This window comes from Somniosus microcephalus, unplaced genomic scaffold (assembly GCF_052327205.1).
Source record: "Somniosus microcephalus isolate GS21.2 unplaced genomic scaffold, FLI_Smic_1.0 unresolved_chr4, whole genome shotgun sequence".
Classification (NCBI taxonomy): Eukaryota; Metazoa; Chordata; class Chondrichthyes; order Squaliformes; family Somniosidae; genus Somniosus; species Somniosus microcephalus.
The window spans coordinates 38,974,674-38,991,974 of NW_028225182.1; the positions used below are offsets into that span (position 1 = coordinate 38,974,674).

The 17,301-nt window shown below is 48.0% G+C and overlaps 1 protein-coding gene across 1 annotated transcript in view; it reads left to right on the forward strand.

Moving 5' to 3' along the window:
* The window catches only part of LOC147090584 (uncharacterized), a 65,316-nt gene that overhangs the window by 5,063 nt on the left and 42,952 nt on the right, over positions 1 to 17,301 (forward strand). Inside the window, exons 3-4 of the mRNA XM_085977353.1 lie at positions 2,050 to 2,110; positions 9,963 to 10,006. Coding sequence (XP_085833479.1) covers positions 2,050 to 2,110; positions 9,963 to 10,006 — 105 coding nt within the window. The remainder of the gene's footprint in view (positions 1 to 2,049; positions 2,111 to 9,962; positions 10,007 to 17,301) is intronic.

The following is a 17,301-nucleotide window of genomic DNA, read 5'->3' on the forward strand; positions in this document are numbered from 1 at the left end:
CTCTCTTCAGCCCACCTTCCTCCCCCGCACCACCATGGTGTCCCCCATCAACAACAACTTCTATATTTAAAAGCGGAGAGGTTTAGGGAGGGAATTCCGGAGCTTAGGGCCTCGGCAGCTGAAGGCACGGCCACTAATGGTAGGATGATGATAAATTAGGGATGCTCAAGAGGCCAGAATTGGAGGAGCGCAGATATCTCTGGGGGTCGTAGGGCTGGAGGAGATTACAGAGATAGGGAACAGGGCGAGGCCAAGGAGGGATTTGAACACAAGGATGAGAATTTTAAAATCGAGGCGTTGCCGGACCGGGAGCCGATGTAGGTCAGCGAGCGCAGGGGTGTTGGGCGAACGGGACTTGGCGTGAGTCGGGACACAGGCGGCAGAGTTTTGGATGACCTCAAGTTTACGGAGGGTGGAATGTGGGAGGCCAGCCAGGAGTGCGCTGGAATAGTCAAGTCTAGAGGTAACAAAGGCATGGATGAGGGTTTCGGCAGCAAATGAGCTGAGGCGATGCTGGAGACAGGCGATGTTATGGAGGTGGAAATAGGAGTTCTCAGTGATGCCTGCTTTAAGTGATGGAAGTTATCCAATTATGCTGCAGGTCTTACAGGCAAATGCTTGAACGACTTGGCTGCTATATGTGTTGGCCAGCTGGGCTTCAGTATTGTAAGGAGCAATACAAGAGACACGAGGGAGCTTTCTGGGGCGGAAGTTTGGGGGTGAGGGGTGGTGTGGGGTCCTGTCTAGCTGGGTCTCTCCCTCCCCCCCCCCCCCCCCCCCCCCCCCCACCGACCTGCATCCACACACAACCCCACGGCGACCTTCAGCCTCGCCTTCCACCCAAAAACGAGGCAGGCGCAACCAAATCAAGCGGTAATGACGGAATGATTTCATAATCACCACAGCAACCCTGAGCTGTACAACAGCTGGCCAGCATTGCTCGGGCCGGTGGAGGCATTCGAAAAATGCACCAGGCCCCAAGTCGGGAGTGCAGGCGATTTACAGGGTGAGCGATCTGTCCTCTCATCCCAGCCTGGAGGAGGAAGGACCCCCTTTATGTCCTGCGTCGGCGGGGACATTTTGCTCCCCTTCCCCCCCCCCCCCCCCCCCACCCCACCACCCCAACAATGGTCTCCTGCTCTAAGGGCCTTGGCCCTCCATCGGGACTTCCCAGTATTGCACTGGGTAGGCAGTGCTGCTACAAAGATGGACTCCTCCACCACAGCCTACTTCTGTAGGCCCCGTTATTGGCTGCAGAACCCATGTTTGGTTCTGAAACCCTGCTCAATGGGCTGTTTTAGCACCAGGAGCTAATCAAAACTATTAGATCCCTTTTCAGTGGGTGGGTAGAGTGTACGTGGGCTGTGGAGGAGATTCAATGGGTGGGTAGAGTCCGTGATGGGGTAGAGTGTACATGGGCTGTGGAGGAGATTCAATGGGTGGGTAGAGTCCGTGGTGGGGTAGAGTGTATGTGGGCTGTGAAGGAGATTCAATGGGTGCAGTAGAGTCCATGATAGGGGAGATTGTACATGGGGTGTGGAAAGAGATTCAATGGGTGGGTAGAGTGTACCTGAGCTGTGGGAGGAGATTAAATGGGTGGATAGAGTCTGTGATGGGCTAGAGTGTGCATGAGGTGTGGAAGAAGTTTCAATGGGTGGGGTAGAGTCCATGTGAACAAGTTCTATTTACAAAAATATACTCCATCTTTCCCTGTCCCCTTTTTCCCTGAACGCTCTAGCTCTTGTGGCTTGATTCCACGGACACCTGGACTGAGGGCCACCTTTCCTGAACAAGCCTAGACAATGGATGTCGACTGGGTAGTCAATGGCCCGAGCCCATTCCTTTCCTTTCCCTCGCGCGCACCTTTTTGCAGAAGGGATCTTTGGATGGTGATCGGGATCTGGAACCCTGGCTGATTTACCAGACCAAGGCGTCTAGGCCCCCCCCCCCCCCTCCTCAACCTGCCACCGCATTGTATTGAAGCCCCTCGCCAAATGAAAGGCAGATGTGGTCAATAGCTCATTTGGTGCATGTGGTTGGTGTTGACAGGTGATGATGACGTTTCGAGGAGCAACGAGTACGAGGTTCACCTGAAGATTCTCGAGAGCAGGTCAGATCTCGTCTGCTGTAATTCTCCTCACAGAACTCCGTTGTATCTTTTTCAGAAGATTCTACCTGGCAATCTCTCCATTGTACTATACAATTCCTCGATGGGGCTAAACTTCAGGCGATCGGGGTGTTGAGCTCAAGGGTTTATAGACTTCATGGGTGTATATCCGGGGCATGTATAGAGTTTGCACCCCTCTGTTCCCCATTAATTCCCAGGTGTCTCAAGTTGCTGAGGGTGGCCGGGGGGCGGGAGGGGGACCCAAGCAGTGATCCAATGTAGCAAGAATGTAATGCAGTCAGCAGCAAGCAAAGTCATGGGTCAGCATGGTCTCCAGGATCTTGGGGGAGTTGGGGAGGACTTTCCCAGAATTTATCCTGAAATTGGCCACAAGTTTGTTCCATCCTCCCAGGAGTGGGGAGAGTGGTGCCTGAGGTCCACCACCTTTAACGGGTAGGGGTGAGGGAATGCCGGGACCCGTTGGTGGGTTCTTGACCTCCTCTTCGAACGTTGAGGAGGAGCGAGGACACGGTTGGGAGGTGAGCTTTACAATTTACAGTTTGTGCTCTCGTGGCATTGTTCACGAGGATTGGAGGAAAGCGGAAAAACTCACCGCCGCCCCCCTCGAGATTGGCCTCACGGACTGAGGGTCAAGGGTCACGTCGGCCAGAACCCCAGAAGGCAAGAGCTGTATTGAGGGCCGTAGAATTAGCTCGGTCGCCAAGGGGTGTGGCGACGTAGAGGAACTTAACAACAGACGGCAAGACTAAGACCTTGCACAGTGATACCGGGTAGAGGGAGTTAAGATGCAGATCAGCCCGGATCTAACTGAATGGTCGCGTCCTGTTCCTTAGACTGCTGAGGAAGGGAAACATGATGCCTGAGACCATTATGGATAATGGCTGTACTTGTTTTTCAGCGATGCTTTGTGTTTTATGTTATTTTTAAGGATATGTAGTGGGACGGATGATGAACAAAATGGCCGCCAGTAGCTTTTCCTAAAATAAAAACAGAAAATGCTGGAAATACTCAACTCTGTTTCTCTCTCCACAGATGCTAACGTTTCAGGTCGATGACCCTTCGTCAGAACTGGAAAAAGCTGGAGATGGAACAGGTTTTTAAGCAAGTTTAGGGGCAGGGAAAGGGGGGGGGGAGGGGAGGAAAGAACAAAAGGGAAGGTCTGTGATAGGGTGGAAGGCAGGAGAGATTAAGAGACAAAAGGGATGATGGTGCGAGGCAAAAGGAGATGGTAATGGGACAAGTTAAGAAACAAAAGATGGCTCTAGATGAAGTGTAAATGGCACAGGCAGAATGATTGATAGCTGCCATGTGAGAGAGAGAGAAAAAAAATAATTGGACAAAAAAGATAGGGGCAGAGGTTAAGGTCTGAAATTGTTGAACTCGATGTTGAGTCTGGCAGGCTGTAAAGTGCCTAATCGAAAGATGAGGTGCTGTTCCTCGAGCTTACGTTGAGCTGCGTTGGAACAGTGTAAGAGGACGGAGAGGTCAGAGTGGGAGTGGAGCGGAGAATTAAAGTGACAGGCGACCGGAAGCTCGGGGTCACCCTTACGGACTGAACGGAGGTGTTCCGCAAAGCGGTCACCCAATCTGCGTTTGGTCTCCCCTGTAAAGTCTGTGGGTTGTTTAGTTAATTAATACACAGACTCCAAGAGTAACTTAAAACAGGACTTTACTATTCGAAGGTCAGGGCGAATCTGCCCAATACTTCCTGACACAGCACTTATATACCGGTGTGGTCACCGTCGGTATTACAGTATACAGAAGCCAACAAAGTAGTGCAACACCTAAAGTAGTTCTCTTAAAGGTGGACGGTTACATACAATAGTTCTCTTAAAGGTAGACGGGTACATACACTACAATCCTCCCTTTTTAGCTTACAACATACTGATTCCCCATTAAACATACATTATAACATATATACAACTTTATGCAAGACAGTTCACAGATTCAGTCTCTCTGGAGGTTTCCGGACTCTGTCCGGATAACGCCTCGGTGGTGTCGTAACTTCCGGCGGGGTAGTAGGTGCTTCTGGCAAGGTCGATTCGGCTTGCAGGACAGTGTCCGGTTCATCTGATTCCAGTATTACCAGATCGGAGGTAGGTGTTCTGGGTATCTCTGTCTCAACATTAACCGTGTAAGGTGGTGGAGTAGGTTGGCCATTTGTGGCTGACCCTATGATCTGGTCAACATGGCGCCTTATTATATTGTCCCCAATGTCCACCGTATACATCAACGGCCCTAGCCTTTTTCCGATAGTTCCAGGCTGCCGTTTCTCGGTACGGTAGTCCCGGGCCAAAACTTGTTGACCTATCTGAAAAGATCTAGTTGGCCTTTCATTCATGCCCTGGAATTGCCGGTTCTCTACGTCCCTTCTGACGTTTGGCTTAAGCAAATCCAGCCGGCATCTTAGTCGTCTATTAAAAAACATCATGGCGGGAGTTTGATTTGTGACCGCATGTGTTGCATTCCTGTACGCCAACAAGAAGCTATCCACCTTATGTTGTAAGTTAATGGCTTCATTACCCATGGCCTTTATGGCCTTCTTGAAGGTCTGGACAAACCTTTCAGCCAATCCATTGGAGGCGGGATGGTATGGGGCTGACGTGTAGTGCTTAACCCCATTGCTCTTTAAGAATTTCTTGAATTCTTCGGACACAAATTGCGGTCCATTATCAGAACAGATCTGTTCCGGCAGCCCATTCCTAGCAAACATGGTCCTTAACACTGTGATGGTTTTTTCCGTGGTGGTGGTGGACATCTTTATTACCTCCGGCCACTTGGAGTGTGCATCCACCGCTATTAGAAACATTGAGTCCATAAATGGACCAGCAAAGTCGATGTGTACCCTTTGCCAAGGAGATGAGGGCCACTCCCATGGATGCAGAGGAGCCTGTGGTGGCGCGTTTTGGACCTTCTGGCATCCTAGACAGCTCTTAGTGATTTCTTCGATGTCCCCATCAATGCCTGGCCACCACACAAACGCTCTTGCTAGGTTCTTCATTTTCACTCCACCCAGATGTCCCTCGTGCAGCTCCTTTAACACCTTCTGTTGAAGTTTGGGTGGAATCACCACTCTAGATCCACACATCAGGGTTCCTCGACACACTGACAGCTGTTCTTTTCTCTGCGAAAATGCTGGCAGCGTTGGTTCGCCCTGTGCTGGCCATCCCTCCACCGTTAAATCATAGACTCGTGAGAGAGTCGGGTCATTTCTTGTTTCGTTTTCGATCATCGAATTTGTTACTGGTAGACATTCCACTATGGATGAGTGGAACATCTCTACCGGGTCCACTGTAGTCGCTTCTTCTGCTATCGGCAATGGCAAGCGCGATAACCCATCAGCATTCCCATGCTGTTTGGACCTTTTGTATTCGATGTCATATTGGTGTGCCCCAAGTAACACGGACCACCTCTGTAACCTTTGCGCTGTCATGGTGGAAACGGCCTTGTTAGGGTTGAATATGGACACCAACGGCTGGTGGTCTGTCAGTAATGTGAACTTCTTGCCCTGCAGATAATGATTGAATTTCCTTATGCCCCACACAAGGCTGAGGGCCTCCCTATCTATTTGAGCATAATTTCGCTCCGCGGAGGTCAATGATCGGGACGCGAATGCCACTGGCCTTTCCGAGCCATTTGGTAACTTGTGTGAAAGTACTGCTCCAATTCCATAGGGGGAAGCATCACAAGCTAGACGAAGAGGTAACGTTGGGTTGAAATGAGCCAACACTTCTTCAGAGGTAATCAACGACTTGCTTCTGCGAAAGGCCTTTTTACATTCCTCACTCCACTTCCACGGTACTTCTTTCCGCAACAGAGCATTCAGCGGATGCAGCACCGTGGATAGATTCGGCAGAAACTTGTGATAATAATTAATCAACCCCAAGAATGATCTTAACTGTGATACGTTTTCCGGAGCGGGGGCCTTCACGACAGCTTCTATCTTGTCAGGTGACTTGTGCAGCCCCTCTCGGTCAATGACATGACCGCAGTACGAGATCCGTTTTTGGAAGAACTCACATTTCTTGCGATTAACTCGAAGGCCATATTCCTTCAACCTAGTGAGCACCAGTTTCAAATTTGTGAGGTGTTCTTCCTCGTTTTCTCCCGTAATCAGGATATCGTCTAAGTAACACTGCGTGCTTGGAATTCCTTGTAATACCTGCTCCATGGCCCTCTGCCAAATTGCTGGAGCCGAAGCTACCCCAAAAACCAGTCTATTATAACGATACAAGCCTCTGTGTGTGTTGATGGTGAGGTACTGACGCGACTCTTCCTCGACTTCCATTTGTAAGTATGCCTGTGCCAGGTCTATCTTGGTGAAGTGTTTCCCTCCAGCCAACGAAGCAAAGATATCTTCAATCCGCGGAAGCGGGTATTGTACCGTGTGAAGCACCGGATTCACTGTGATCTTGAAGTCTCCGCAGATGCGGACCTTCCCCGGTCCCCCTGGCTTGTTACTTGGTGAAGACTTCATGACGGGAACAATGGGCGTGGCCCACTCACTCCAGTCCACTTTTGACAGTACCCCTGATCGTTCAAGTTCTTCCAGTTCTGCCTCCACAGCAGGTCGTATCGCGTAAGGTACCGATCTGGCTTTGAAAAATTTTGGGCTTGCATGTTCTGCAATCTTAACCTTTGCTTTAATTCCTCGCAGTGTTCCCAGTCCTTGCTGGAATACCTCTTTAGCTTCGTCTAATATTCTGGACAACCGTTCAGGTTTGACATCTTTCCGGAATCTACCGTCATGGTGTTTAGTGAATGCCAGTCTATCTTTTTATTTTCCTGATCCACTCCCGTCCCAGAAGTGGTGGACCTCCCTCAGGCAACACATACAGGTCCATCCTTTGGTGCTCTTTGTCCTTGTATCTCACCTTGACTTCTATCTTTCCAATGGGGTATACTTTGTGCCCCGTGTATGTCTTCAATACTAGTTCCGTATCCCGTAGGGGAATATGCTTGAATAACTTTTTATAATCATGCTTATTCATGACCGTCCATGCCGATCCGGTGTCCACTTCCATTTTCACTTGGACTTTTGCAATCTGTAGTGTGATCCAGATAGCTTGTCGGTCAGCTTCATGACTCACATTGTGAATTCTCAGACTATCCAGTTCCTTGCAGTTGGAGTGTGAGTCCGAATTCTGTTCTTCCGGACTCTTCCTAGTCACCTCATGTACCTTCCTGTACCTCTTTTGTGGTGACTCATTATTGTTGGTCTTCTTTCCTGACCGGCATACCTTAGCTATGTGACCGAGCTTGCCACATTTCCTACATTCCTGGTTTTTAAACCAGCATTGGTTCTGGTCGTGTGTTGTCTTCCCACAACGATAGCATTTCGTTGTACCTGAAGTAATTTGCTGCACCCTGAGTGCCGCTGCCTTTAGCTGCATTTCCGCCGTTCCTTTCGCTGCGGCTTCGTTCGATGCAGCAATAAGGATAGCCTTCTCAAGTGTAAGATCGTTCTCTTTGAGCAGTCGTTTTTGTGTTTCTTCCTTCGACATTCCGCACACGAATTTGTCTCGCAACGCCTCTGTCAGATTCCCTCCAAACTGGCAGTGTTTCGCTAGTCTACGCAGTTCGACCAAGTATTCTGCGTTGCTTTCGTCTTTCCTTTGCGTTCTCGCATAGAATTTGAATCGTTCCGCCAACATCAACGGTGTGGGGTTCAAGTGATCCTTCAGAACAGTCACAATATCATCGAAAGTCTGATCCGCCGGTTTAGCTGGTGCTAGTAGATGCTTCAAGAGCTCGTATGTCTTTGCGCCCATCGAGTTTAGCAAGGTTATAGCTTTGTCATCTTCTATTTTATTGGCCTCACAATAGATCTCAATGCGTTCCACATACGTGGCCCAATCTTCTACCTCGGAATTAAAATCGTTGATGTTACCACGCTTAGGCATCTTCCTCTCTTCCTGATAACACCACGAATTATTTCTTTAAAATTTTTTTTTTTTTCCAAGATGGCGGTTCCCGCGAAAATGGCGGTTTCCCGCGCTTATCTTCTCTCCCCGCCCACTTCAATGGCGGTTCCCCGCTTCTGTCTTCTTCTCCGCCTAATGGCGGCTTCCCGCGTTTCTTCCCCTGGCGGGAGGGGTACACTTTCCCCACGGGCGACGGCCGCTGGCTTTCAGGTTCACAGCCTGCGCGTCGGCTTCAGTGCTTTCCCTTTTCTCGGCAGGGCAACCGGCGCTGGGTACACCCCGTTGACGGCGAATAGTTTCAGCCGCTGGACTGGCTCTCGCTCAGTCTCCCTTGGTCGGCTCTGCCTCTCCCGCTCGCTCGGCTCCCAATCGCGCCTCCCAGCCCTCTCGCAGTCCGGTGCTTCCCTCCCCGGCTGCGGCTGAGTTTTTTATATCTTCCCACGCCTACGCTCCCGGTCGCAGCGCTTCGTGGCTTCGGTCGCTGCCCGGCCTTTTTCGCCGGTCGCGGTCTAGCTGTCTCACGACGCCGTTGCGTCCCCAGCCTGTCTGTACCGCGGCTTCCTTGCTCCACGCTGCCCCAGTCTCAGCGCCTCTGGGCCCGACTTCTGTCCGGCTCCTTTCCCCCTCGACCGTGGTCGAGTGCACTGCCCTTATCCTCCGGTTATTTTTACTTTTCCCTTGCTCACAGTCACCGTGGCCGCCTTGCTTCTCGTGCTGATCGGCTCACTCCTCACCGTGGCAGAAGGGACAGTCAGTGCCTGTTGCTGATGGAAGTCTTTGTCTCTGAATTCTTCCTCCTTTCCAGCTCTGCAGACTCGAGTTTTCTCCCAGCAGAATGACGAGGGCGGTTGCCTCTTCTCGACGCTCGTTAACTGCTTCGGAAGTATTGTTGCCGCAGGGTACGATCGGACTTGTCGCCACTGTAAAGTCTGTGGGTTGTTTAGTTAATTAATACACAGACTCCAAGAGTAACTTAAAACAGGACTTTACTATTCGAAGGTCAGGGCGAATCTGCCCAATACTTCCTGACACAGCACTTATATACCGGTGTGGTCACCGTCGGTATTACAGTATACAGAAGCCAACAAAGTAGTGCAACACCTAAAGTAGTTCTCTTAAAGGTGGACGGTTACATACAATAGTTCTCTTAAAGGTAGACGGGTACATACACTACATCCCCAATGTAGAGGAGACCGCATCGTGAGCAGCGAATACAGACCTTTTGTTCTTTCCTTCCCTGCCCCCCTGCACTTGCTTAAAAACCTGTTCCATTACCTGCTTTTTCCAGTTCTGACGAAGGGTCATCGACCTGAAACGTTAACTCTGTTTCTCTCTCCACAGATGCTGCCTGACCTGCTGAGTGTTTCCAGCATTTTCTGTTTTTGTTTCAGATTTCCAGCATCTGCAGTATGTTGCTTTTGCGGTAGCTTTTCCTGTCTGTATTTGAGTGAATTGAGGCTGTTAACACTTTTTACACGAAGGGCTCATTTAAAGCACAATGCAAGGTGCGCACAAGACTTGTAATTAATAGAAAAAAGGACTTGCATTTATATAGCGCCTTTCAAGACTTCAGATCATCCCAAAGCGCTTCACAGCCGATGAAGTACTTTTTGAAGTAATGTTACGTGGGAAACGCGGTAGACAATTTGCGCACAGCAAGCTCCCACAAACCTCAACGTGATGATCTGTTTTTAGTGATGTTGGTTGAAAGACGGCACCTCCGACAGTGCAGCACTCCCTCAGTACCGGCACCGGGAGTGTCGGCCTAGATTTTTGTGCTCAAGTCTCTGGAGTGGGACTTGAACCCACAACCTTCTGACTCGGAGGCGAGAGTGCGACCCACTGAGCCACAGCTGAATTATATGGAGAAGTTGGACTGCTAATGATATCTGCTTCATCTGTTTTCGCAGGTCGTCAAAGAAGGTGACTGACTGGGAATCCCAATTTGAAAGTGGTAAGGAATTAGCAATAATCGTAGTGAAATGTATTTGGGGAGTTGTAATTTCTAAATGCTAACCTATCAGAGTTTCTAAGTTGACACCTTTTTTAATTTTTATATAAAATTAAGAAACCTCAGTAAAACATCATGCCCAACAGTTTTGGGCACCATTGAGGTTCAAATAACCATGAGGTTGGAAATATATTGGCTGTTCCTTCATCGTCGCTGGGTCCAAATCCTGGAACTCCCTCCCTAACAGCACTGTGGGAGCACCTTCACCACACGGACTGCAGCGGTTCAAGAAGGCAGCTCACCACCACCTTCTCATGGGCAACTAGGGATGGGCAATAAATGCCTGCCTTGCCAGTGACACTCACACTCCATGAATGAATACATTTTTTTAAATGTAGGAGAGGGAATGTGGAAAATCACTGGTTAGGTCTCAGCTGGAGTATTGTGTCCAATTCTGGGCACCGCACTTTAGGAAGGATGTCAAGGCCTTGGAGAGGGTGCGGAGGAGAGTTACCAGAACGGTACCGGGGATGAGAGACTTCAGTTACATGGAGAGACTGGAGAAGCTGGGATTGTTCTCCTTTAGAGCAGGGAAGGTTAAGGGGAGATTTATTAGAGGTGTTCAAAATCATGAAGAGTTTTGATAGAGTAAATACAGGAAACTTTCGATTTACTGGCACCTAAATAACCGGAAATCTCGGTTAACCGGCAAAATTCAGGAGTAGGTTCATACTTCGTATTACTTGCCTTCCTCCATGTGTTGCTGTGCAAGGGTGTGGCTGCAGCTGTTGCTAAGCTACAGAGACGCTTGGAACTTTTGCCCATTGTTCTGAACCTGTTGCTAAGCAACAGGGTTTGTTGCTTTATACGGAGCTCTCAGCTCTGTATCTTTTACTATAGCGCTCGGTCATCTGGAATTTTTGATGAACCGGCAGCACGTCGGTCCTGTCAGTGCCAGATTAAAAAAAAAAAAAAGTTTCCTGTAAGGAGAAACTCTTTCCACTGGCAGGAGGGTCGGTAACCAGAGGGACCCAGATTTAAGGTGATTGGCAGAACAGCCAGAGGAGGAGATGAGAATTTTTTTGCTTAGTGAGTTATGATCTGGAATGCGCTGCCTGAGGACGGTGGAAGCAGATTTAATAACTTTTTCAAAAGGGGAATTGGATAAACACTTGAAGAGAACATTACAGGGCTGTGGGGAAAGAGCAGGGAGGCAGTGGGACTAATTGGATGGCTCTTTCAAAGAGCCGGCACAGGCCTGATGGGCCGAATGGCCTCCTTCTGTGCCGTATCCTTCCATGATTCTAAGTCGCGGAGTAGTGACTAGGTTGGGTGTTGGATACCTGTCGGAGGTAGGGGAGGCTGAGGGAGGTGCGGAGCTCCATAGTTTTGAGGTCCTGGGAAGATTGACTTTGTGTAGATGGAGTGATGAGTCTTGAGACTGAGGCAGAGAAAAAGAAAAGAAAGACTTGCATTTATACAGCGCCTTTCACGACCACCGGACGTCTCAAAGCGCTTTACAGCCAATGAAGTGCAGTGTAGTCACTGTTGTAATGTGGGAAACGCAATGTGATCAAGAAACAGATTATGAAGAAGGGTCAAACCCGAAACGTCAACTCAAATTTCTCTCCACGGATGTTGCCTGACTTGCTGAGTTTTTCCAGCATTTTCTGTTGTTATCTGGTCATTGTGTTGATTGAGGGATAAATATTGGCCAGGACACTGGGGATAACGCCCCTGCTCTTCTTCGAAATAGTGCCATGGGATCTTTTACGTCCACCTGAGAGCGCAGACGGGGCCTCGGTTTAACATCTCATTCGGAAGACGGCACTTCTGACAGTGCAGGACTCCCTCAGCACTGCGCTGGGTGTGTCAGCCTAGATTGTTGTGCTCAAGTCCCTGGCGAGGGAGGCGAGGGTGCTACCCACTGAGCCACAGCGGACATGAGGAAGAGGACATGGGCTGTGGCGTTTAGGAGAAAATTCAGAGGCGTCTTTGTGATATTGATGAAATAGAAAAATACCAGGGAAGAGAGAGAGACAGACGGATTGGCCGCGTTGCTGTACTGTAAAAACCGGTTTAGAATTGACTCTGCCTCCCTGTCTGTGAAGAATAAATAAAGAAATTCCAATCTTTATTAACAATTTAATAAGATTTGTAGAATACCTATTAATTAAGCCACGGTCTGGTTGGCACAGAAGTGAAGATAATAGGGATCTAGGTAGGGACTGAGATAATCAGCCGTTCCATGGCTCATGTGTTCCTGGGGCCAGGGGGAGAGAGATAGTTAGGGAGAATAATAGGCCAAGGATAAATAGAAAACATAGAAAAATAGGCAGGAGTAGGCCATTCGGCCCTTCGAGCCTGCTCCGCCATTCAATATGATCATGGCTGATCCTCTATCTCAATACCATATTCCCACTCTCTCCCCATACCCCTTGATGCCTTTTGTGTCTAGAAATCTATCTATCTCCTTCTTAAATATATTCAATGACTTGGCCTCCACAGCCTTCTGTGATAGAGAATTCCACAGGTTCACCACCCTCTGAGTGAAGAAACTTCTCCTCATCTCAGTCCTAAATGTCCTACTTCATATCCTGAGACTGTGACCCCTCGTTCTAGACCCCCCAGCCAGGGGAAACATCCTCCCTGCATCCAGTCTGTCTAGCCCTGTCAGAATTTTATATGTTTCAATGAGATCCCCTCTCATTCTTCTAAACTCTAGTGAATACAGGCCTAGTCGACCCAATCTCTCCTCATATGACAGTCCTGCCATCCCAGGAATCAGTCTGGTGAACCTTCGCTGCTCTCCCTCTATGGCAAGTATATCCTTTCTTAGGTAAGGAGACCAAAACTGCACACAGTACTCCAGGTGTGGTCTCAACAAGGCCCTGTATAACTGTAGTAAGACATCCTTGCTCCTGTACTCAAATCCTCTTGCAATGAAGGCCAACATACCATTTGCCTTCCTAACCACTTGCTGCACCTGCATGTTTGCTTTCAGTGACTGGTGTACAAGGACACCCATGTCCCTTTGTACATCAACATTTCCCAATCTATCACCATTTATATAATACTCTACCTTTCTGTTTTTCTACCGAAGTGGGTAACTTCACATTTATCCACATTATACTGCATCTGCCATGTATTTGCCCACTCACTCAACTTGTCTAAATCGCCTTGAAGCCCCTTTGCATCCTCCTCACAACCCCACCTAGTTTCGTGTCATCAGCAAACTTGGAAATATTACATTTGGGTCCCTCATCCAAATCATTGATATATATTGTGAATAGCTGGGGCCCAAGCACTGATCCCTACGGTACCCCACTCGTCACCACCTGCCACCCTGAAAAAGACCCATTTATTCCTACTCTCTGTTTCCTGTCTGTTAACCAATTTTCAATTCCTGCCAGTATATTACCCCCAATCCCATGTGCTTTAATTTTGCACACTAACCTCTTATGTGGTACTTTTTCAAAGGCCTTCTTAAAATCCAAATACACCACATCCACTGGTTCTCCCTTATCTATTCTACCAGTTACATCTTCAAAAAACTCCAGTAGGTTTGTCAAACACAATTTCCCTTTCATAAATCCTTGTTGACTTTGTCTAATGCCGTTGATATTTTCTAAGTGTCCTGTTATCACATCCTTTATAATAGACTCTAGCATGTTCCCTACTACTGACGTTAGGCTAACTGGTCTGTAGATCCCTGTTTTCTCTCTTCCCTCCTTTTTTAAATAGTGGGGTTACATTTGCCACCCTCCAATCTGCAGGAACAGTTCCATAATCTATAGAATTTTGGAAGATGACAACCAATGCATCCACTATTTCCATGGCTACCTCTTTTAGTACTCTGGGGTGCAGATTATCAGGCCCTGCGGATTTATCAGCTTTCAGTCCCATTAATTTCTCCAGCACTTTTTTTACTAATACTAATTTCCTTTCATTCCTCCTTCTCACTAGACCCTTGGTTCCCTAGCATTTCTGGGAAGTTATTTGTGTCCTTTTCCGTGGAGACAGAACCAAAGTATTAATTGCCCTGCCATTTCCTTGTTCCCCATCATAAATTCTCCCGTTTCTGACTGTAAGGGACCTACATTTGCCTTCACTAATCCTTTTCTTTTTACATACTTGTAGAATCCTTTACAATCCGCTTTTATGTTACTTACAAGTTTACTCTCATACTCACTCTGTTTTTCCCCTCCTAATCAATCTCTTGGTCCTTTTTTGCTGAACTCTAAACTGCTCCCAATCCTCAGGCTTGCTACTTTTTCTGGCAACTTTATATGACTGCTCTTCGGATCTAATACTATCCTTAATTTATTTTGTTAGCCATGGTTGGGCCGCTTTTCCTTTTGTGTTTTTGCCCCAGAAAGGAATGTATAACTGTTGCAATTCATGCATTCGTTCCTTAAATGTTAACCATTACCTACCCACCATCATGCCTTTTAATGAAGCTCCCCAATCTATCATAACCAACTCACTCCTCATAGTAGTTTCCTTTGTTTAGATTTAGGACCCTAGTTTCGGATTGGACTTCTTCACTTTCCATTTTAATGAAGAATTCTATCATGTTATGGTCACTCTTCCCTAAAGGACCCCCCACAACAAGATTATTAATTAACCCCTTCTCATTGCACAATACCCAATCTAGGATAGCCTGTTCCCTAGTTGGCTCCTCAACGTACTGGTCTAAAAAAATCATCTCCTATACACTCCAGAAATTCATCCTCCACAGTATTATTGCTAATTTGGTTTGGCCAGTCTATATGTAGATTAAAGTCACCCATGATTACTGTAGTACCCTTGTTACATGCATCTCTAATTTCCTGCCTCTTGAGTCAGAAGGTTGTAGGCTCAAGTCCCACTCCAGGAGACTTGAGCACAAAAATCTAGGCTGCGGGTGTGCTGCACGGTCGGAGGTGCCGTCTTTTGAATACGACGTTAAACTGAGGCCACGCCTGCCCCCTCAGGTGGATGTAAAAGATCCCATGGCCACTATTTCGAAGAAGAGCAGGGGAATTCTCCCTGGTGTCCTGGGGCCAATATTTATCCCTCAATTAACATAACAAAAACAGATGATCTGGTCGTTATCACATTGTTGTTTGTGGGAGCTTGCTGTGCGCAAAATGACAGCTGCATTTCCCACATTACAACAGTGACTGCACTCCAAAAAAAGTACTTCATTGGCTGTAAAGCGCTTTGGGACGTCCTGAGGTCGTGAGAGGCGCTATATAAATGCACGTTCTTTTTTTAATCGAAAGAGACCAAAAGTACTTTGAGCCAACCAGAAATTAGACTGACCCTGTCCTCTTTGCACGTGGACCTTGAGTGGTGTGGGGGAGGGGAGGCGAGGGGGAGGGGACGAGAGGGCGGGGGTGTCCACTGGATATTGGCAACAGACAACTTCCTGTGAAAACAATCTCGCAGGGGGAGGGGGAGGTCAATGGTTTGATGGTCACCGGACCAGAGAAAAGGTCTCCGATTGTCACGGCACTGGGGCAGCGACACGGAGCAGTGAAGGGAGCTCCGATTGAACTGAAAGGGATCGGAAGGAGCATACACTTCCTGCGGGATCGCTGCACAGAGTCTATCGGCCATGAGGTTCTGGCTGTTCTTGTGTTTTGCTCCCACAGCGCTGGCTGTGGACGGTAAGCCTGAAAAACTGCTTTACAAAGGCTGGGCTTCGGTTTTCTTTTAACTCACGACTCCCTTGTGCTGAGGTTGAATTCCACAGGCACTGGTCCTGAGCGTCGGTGCTTCCGGTCTAAGCCTAGACAGTGAATGTCATGGGCTACTCCGCCATGAGAAGCATCACATCCAAGCCCCAGTTCAAGCTTCAATCCGAGCTCCATACAGGCACATTTCCCACCCCCCTCCACCGTCCGCATTCTCGGTAAATACATGAAAAGTATGTTGGGTGAAAATAAATTCACATCTAATCTGTGGTAAAGTAAAAGGTGCAGTTTATTGAAAACAGAGCTCTGGGAGAAGCGTCTCAGACCCCGCGGTCTGTGCGAGCACCTTCTCCCCGATCAACAAAATTCACAAGCTTATATACAGAACAAGACTGGAGCACATCGATGGCCTTGATTACATTACTTATTCCTTGGCCAGTCTGGCTTCGTGGCAACAGCCGCCCCCCTCCCCAATTATATTCCTTCAAAAACAACCTAATTATAACTTTACATCGTTAGCTAAGCCCCTTCTTTTAGTTCTGTCTTTTATCTAAGTTTGTCCAGTTATCTGGACAGCAGGGTCCTTTCTTACTTCATTGTGGCTTCGGCCGATCAGTGACTCGTGATTGGACATGGCTAACCTTGTTATTGCAGCTTCTCGTATCTCCACATGCTTAATCACTTTTGTAGTTCAGTCCATTGTGTTTTTAAACTAGTCTCGACTGAAACTAGGTTGTCCTGCTGTGTCGCTCGACTGCAACATTCAACTGGTTCAAATCCCAATCCTTCAATCCCTCCTATTGGTCCCGGTACAAATTTAGATTTTTCCCCGGGATACCAACTTCCATCCACCGGGTAGTCACCCTGTATTGAGGGTTGGGCTCAATTGTCCTGAGCTCGTCCTTCGTTGCTCATCATGTGACTCTTTACATGTGAGACTCGTTGTCCTCGTCGTCTTCTCCTGTTGCTTGCAGTTCGTCTGTCGTTGATAGCCAGGGTTTTATCGCATCTCCAGATGCTACTGGAATGCCAGCGAGGGCCAATTTACAACATACTTTCAAAATCGTTGTCATAACACAACATATTGTCATCACTACAACAACAATTATAAATCCATGTATCAAATACGATCCCCATGATCCTCCGAAGAGCCAGTCCAACCAACCTTCCCCTGAGGTTTGGTGTAATTTCTTTACCTCCTTTTGTATATGCTCGGCCAAATTGGTTATATTCTCTGAGCTATCTGGTATGTAGGTGCAGCACTCAGCGCCTATCATTGTTTCTTGCTTCCAGATTCCCCTCTTCCCCTCTGCTTACATTCCTTATCCAACATATCGCCCCAACGGGTCTTCCTACCCCAGTTGTGTTTGTGAGGATAAGGTACAGTGGCTTTTCGCTTATATTATACACGGGTTTGTACCATCCTTCAAACATGTTTAAGGGATATCCTGCACTCCTGAACTCCTGAACTGTACTCTTTGTTCCTCCCGTTTTCTGCTCTGGGTGTCCTTACCATTAGTACTACTGCTCGTATTGTTTCTACTAACTAACCACTCAGCCATTTGAATTACATTCAATGGTATTGGTCTAAGAGGGATTCCCCCTCTGGAGTGGATT